Source organism: Chelon labrosus (genome assembly GCF_963514085.1).
Source record: "Chelon labrosus genome assembly, chromosome: 21".
Classification (NCBI taxonomy): Eukaryota; Metazoa; Chordata; class Actinopteri; order Mugiliformes; family Mugilidae; genus Chelon; species Chelon labrosus.
The window spans coordinates 12,737,959-12,742,422 of record NC_140354.1 but is presented as its reverse complement, the minus strand read 5'-3'; the positions used below and the strand labels follow the sequence as shown (position 1 = coordinate 12,742,422).

The 4,464-nt window shown below is 38.9% G+C and overlaps 1 protein-coding gene across 1 annotated transcript; it reads right to left on the bottom strand.

The window, feature by feature from the left end:
- Positions 1–476: 476 nt before the first annotated feature.
- LOC311506017 (trypsin-2-like) lies at positions 477–4,069 on the bottom strand. Its single transcript, XM_084569882.1, has 5 exons — positions 3,993–4,069; positions 3,658–3,835; positions 2,236–2,519; positions 1,895–2,031; positions 477–1,047 (listed from the first exon to the last, which is right to left on the bottom strand). Exons 1-5 carry the CDS (start codon positions 4,042–4,044, stop codon positions 859–861), a joined length of 840 nt encoding a protein of 279 aa, XP_084426008.1. The 5' UTR covers positions 4,045–4,069; the 3' UTR covers positions 477–858.
- Positions 4,070–4,464: the final 395 nt, after the last annotated feature.

Below are 4,464 nucleotides of genomic sequence, written 5' to 3'. Positions count from 1 at the left end.
GTCATTTCCAGTGTAATTTATTATTATTTTTTTTTTAAATATTTCAGGCTCTTCATTTTGAAGACCATTGAAATGCTTCTTTTAGCTGATGTTAACCTTTTTATATGGCGTTGAGTTTAAATGTGTTAGAGGAAGGCAGCACAGGAAGATACATTCCTTGGTAAGATGACCAGTTCAACAATGTAAAAATATGTATGATTCCTGCATTTAAACTGTGACTAATATATATATGATTATGCTATAAATACTCAGAAATTGACATTTCAGTAGCGTTGTGTTGGCTGACGTATAAGATAGAGTGTGAAATGGAAATAATTAAAAAAGCAATTAAAGTAATGTTTTCCTGAATGAGATATAACGAGGAGCTTCTCACATGGAGGAAGATGTTGTCTTTGAGGTGAGGTGTTGTGTTCAGGTGTCTTTTTTCATTTGGTTGTTTAAAGCATACGACAAAAAATTACACAAAATGCAAAAACTGATGCTTGAAAGCTTTAATGAAAGGAAATTTGTTCAGCAAGTTGGAGTATATGATGAGCGTAAAACACACCGATCAGGCAAAACATTATGAACACCTTCCTAATATTGGATGTCTGCTGCAATCAAAGGGCGTCATTGCCATGGGGTTAGGGTGACTGGCCTGGTCTGGTCTAGGTGGGTGGTACATGTCAATGTAACATCTACATGAATGCCAGGTCCAAAAGTTTCCCAGCAGAACATTGAATTGTCACAAGATGGTTAATATTAATATTATTTACTTCTCCTGTCAGTGGTCATAATGTTATGCTTGACTGGTGTAGCTGTGAAGAATACGGCAGGTTGTCAGATGAGTAGAATGAGCAGTTTCAGCTGTTTGGAGGTTCAGACATCAGCTGAGGCATCATCGGGCAGGTTGATGTAATAGTTGATGAACTCCAGATACTCGGAAACTTGAGCGAACACGACAGGACTGCCTGGACCACCGCAACCACGAGGACCTCCATAACTCATGACTCCGACCAGCGTATCGCCCCTGCTTCCACGACAGACCAGTGGGCCGCCATAGTCCCCCTGTGGAAGTGAAAACACAACAAAACACACTCATGTCTTTCATCTCTGGATTGTTCCCAAATGACTTTTACCTGTTGAGTTGACACAGAACAGATGAATACAATCATTCTGTCAAAACGGGTGTTTTTACAGATCTGCGACTACTGCTTGTTGCCGTAGGCGTTGCCAATGACAAATAAACTTCGACAGATCTTCAAGATTGACAGTTTAATTATAAGCAACACAACATGTAACAAATAAAAGTGCTGAGAGTCAGAGTATTAATTCAGCAGAAGCCGAAGTGCCAAGAATAAAAAAGTGTCCAATTCTGTAGTAAAATGCATGTAAACAGTTATTAAACGACATCTAATATTGTTAATGCTGCTCTCAGGTCACAGATATTGCTTTTAGGTTTTGTAGGTTGAGTGAATTACAGTTACGACTGAGTAAAGAAGAACAGTGGTATCCAACCTATGGGTTGTGAGCCCCTCAAGGTTCAGATAATTAATCTGAGGGATTATCAGTCAGAGAAGAAATGGGGAAAAACAAAACTTTACTTTGACTGTTTTTTGTGCCTAAAGCAGTTGTGTAAAGGAAACCATGCATTTTGGACATGTTAGCCACCTCCTAAAAACATGACATGTGATGATGGGTCCCAGTTAGATGCAGATTTTAAAGTTCATAAGTTGAGAATCATGTTTTATTACATACAATCTTAAACTATAACTAAAACTACAAATGTCAAATTAAATTCATCAGTGTAAAAGTAGTAGTAATTGAACAAAATCCAACCACTTTGAGATGTTTCAAGTCAGACTGAATGCATAAAATGTACTTTTTACATAATGGAAGTGAACGGTGAACTCACATCGCATGCGCCCCCGCCTCCAGGTCTGTCCGCACACAGTATGGTAGAGGTCAGGTTAGGATAGGCTTTCTTACAGTCACTCTTTGACATAATGGAAACTGACAGCTGCTGAAGGGTTTCCGGGTCCGGGAGGTAAACTGCATGGGCAGAAGAGAATAAGCAAGCATTCATTTTGTCATGTACTTTACTGTGCAGTTGCTGAATTCTTTGAAAATAAAAGGCGGTGACGTTCCAACTACCAACAGATTTATTATCAGTGTTTGACATTTTACAATAGATGTGTGTGTTTTTCTTCATACAGTGTGTATAATTTTTTAGGCTGTTTAAAGTGCTGGACATACCACCATTCCCGATCTGTCCCCAGCCAGTGATCCAACAATCAGACAATGAATCAACGGGGCTTTTGTCAGGCAGATTTATCGGAGCAGTTTTGGTTGTGAATTCCACCCTTTTGGTCAGCTTGAGCAAGACGATGTCGTTTTCGTAGCCTCTGCCTGTGTCCCGATAATGTTGGTAAGTGGGATAGACGGGATAGACTATTTTACGGTAACGTTCAGCCCCCTCGTGCAACTGGTGTGCGCCAACCCAAACCCCTGTACGGAGCAGGTCTGGCTTGGGATTCCCGCTAACAAAAAAAAAAAAAACACACACACACACACACACACATATATAAGCCTTTTCTGTATTTATGAATTTATACACATGTGGTATATCAGTGAACTTTAATATTTCACTCTCAATGCAACACACAGGAGCATTTAACAGCTTTAAGAACCAGACACTGGTGGAGACCAAACATGGAGCTAAAAGTAGGATGAAGGTTGCATTTTTTTTGGCGGACTCCAAATAAATGCTGGCCTCAGTCATATGAGTTTCAGAACACCCCTCCAGTCATTTACAACTGAAGAAAGCTACTTGGATGAGTGATGAAACATCTTCAAGAAAACCCAACAGGTCCTGTTGCCTTGTTTTTAGCTTTAATGTCTACAAATATTCACAGACAACAAATGGTAACGATTCTCCACGCGTGCTCGGTTTGTCTTTTAACAAGTTCAACGTATTGCCTTAAATGATCAAAACAAGTCAGTTGTTGCAGTTTTAAATATAACTTGACCATCATATCTTAATAAATATTAATTTAAATGGAATTTTGCAGTTCTTTTTTAAGTCTTTATAAAGTATTACAACTACATTTATGATATCAGCTGCCGTATTAAAGTAGCAGAAGATTTTCATCTAAATAAATCTATGTTTAGTCATTACCTGTTACCAAATGAGGTTAAAAGAAAATTATTGAGTTACTTGAGCCTTTGGTTGACTGATAAAATTATGCGAAAGACACAGTTCTTGTTTAAAATATTTAAAAGTGGGCGTCTGTGGAGACATTCCCAGGTTCGTGATTTGTGTGCCTACAGGGAGTGGTCGTCTTTCTACCGCTGATGATCTTTGAAGGAAAAAAAAACTTATCTCCATAGATTCCACCAAAGAGAACAAGGAAGGAAAACATCGAGCTTGCCGCTTTAACTACTGCAACATATCTGAGCTCTGCATCCTTATTAGATTATGTTACGTTATACAGTATATGATTTAAAGGGTTTTGAAGTTGCAGTTTTGCAGACTTTTGATGTCATGACTTTAAGTAAAATGCATCGACATAACTCCTTGACAGGTAGAACCTGGTATGCTGTGTCTAGACGTTTATATTGTGACAGATATTTAATGCCAAAGAAGGAAACTTCATAATCACGGAAACACACACTTACTCCTTAAAGCAGTGTGCGGCAGTCACCACCCACTGGTTGTTCAGGAGGGCGCCGCCACAGCGCCACCTTTTTGTCCCGTCTTCATTTGAGATGTTGAGGTGAACCATCCACCGCGAGCTGCCCTTTTTAGCATCCCGCCCACCAATGATGGAGCTCTTCACCTCAGCTCCCAGTACACCTAAAAAAAAGTTATCAAAGTTATTTTAGATGTTAGGCTGTAGGCATTTGACAAATTAAAAGCCACATTTGATTACTATCATGTCACGTTCATAAGGTAAGGTTTTCTAATTGAAAACAGACAAAGTGACACAACGCAACGTGTTTGTCTTTCTCACCTGTGGTGTAGCGGAGCAGTACCAGCACAGTGAGCAGTTTGCTGAAACCCATGGCTGTGATGGAGGACGGTGTAGGAGCTGGGGCTCTGCAGCCTGCGAGGGAACAGCTGCAGCTTTATATACACATCTGGAGAGATTATAATCTAATCAGCACCATCGGCCCTCCCTTTACCTCTTAAACCAACCTTAGAAAATTTGTTCAAGTACTTTTTTTTTTAACATCCTTTAATATTTCTGTGACATTTCAATGATTTGTTAGAGACTTAATATACATTTGATGAAGTACATTGATGCACGAGGTTATGAGTGCAGAACAATAAATTTATAAATTTAATCCAGTTGACCAGATATATATGTATATTGTTTAAATACAATTTCAAGCATTTTGAGAATGATGCATGTCTAAAATAGAAGCATCATTGTTGTAGTTCATTCCTGTTGCATTTAATTCGGTAGAGTTGGAAATAAGAGG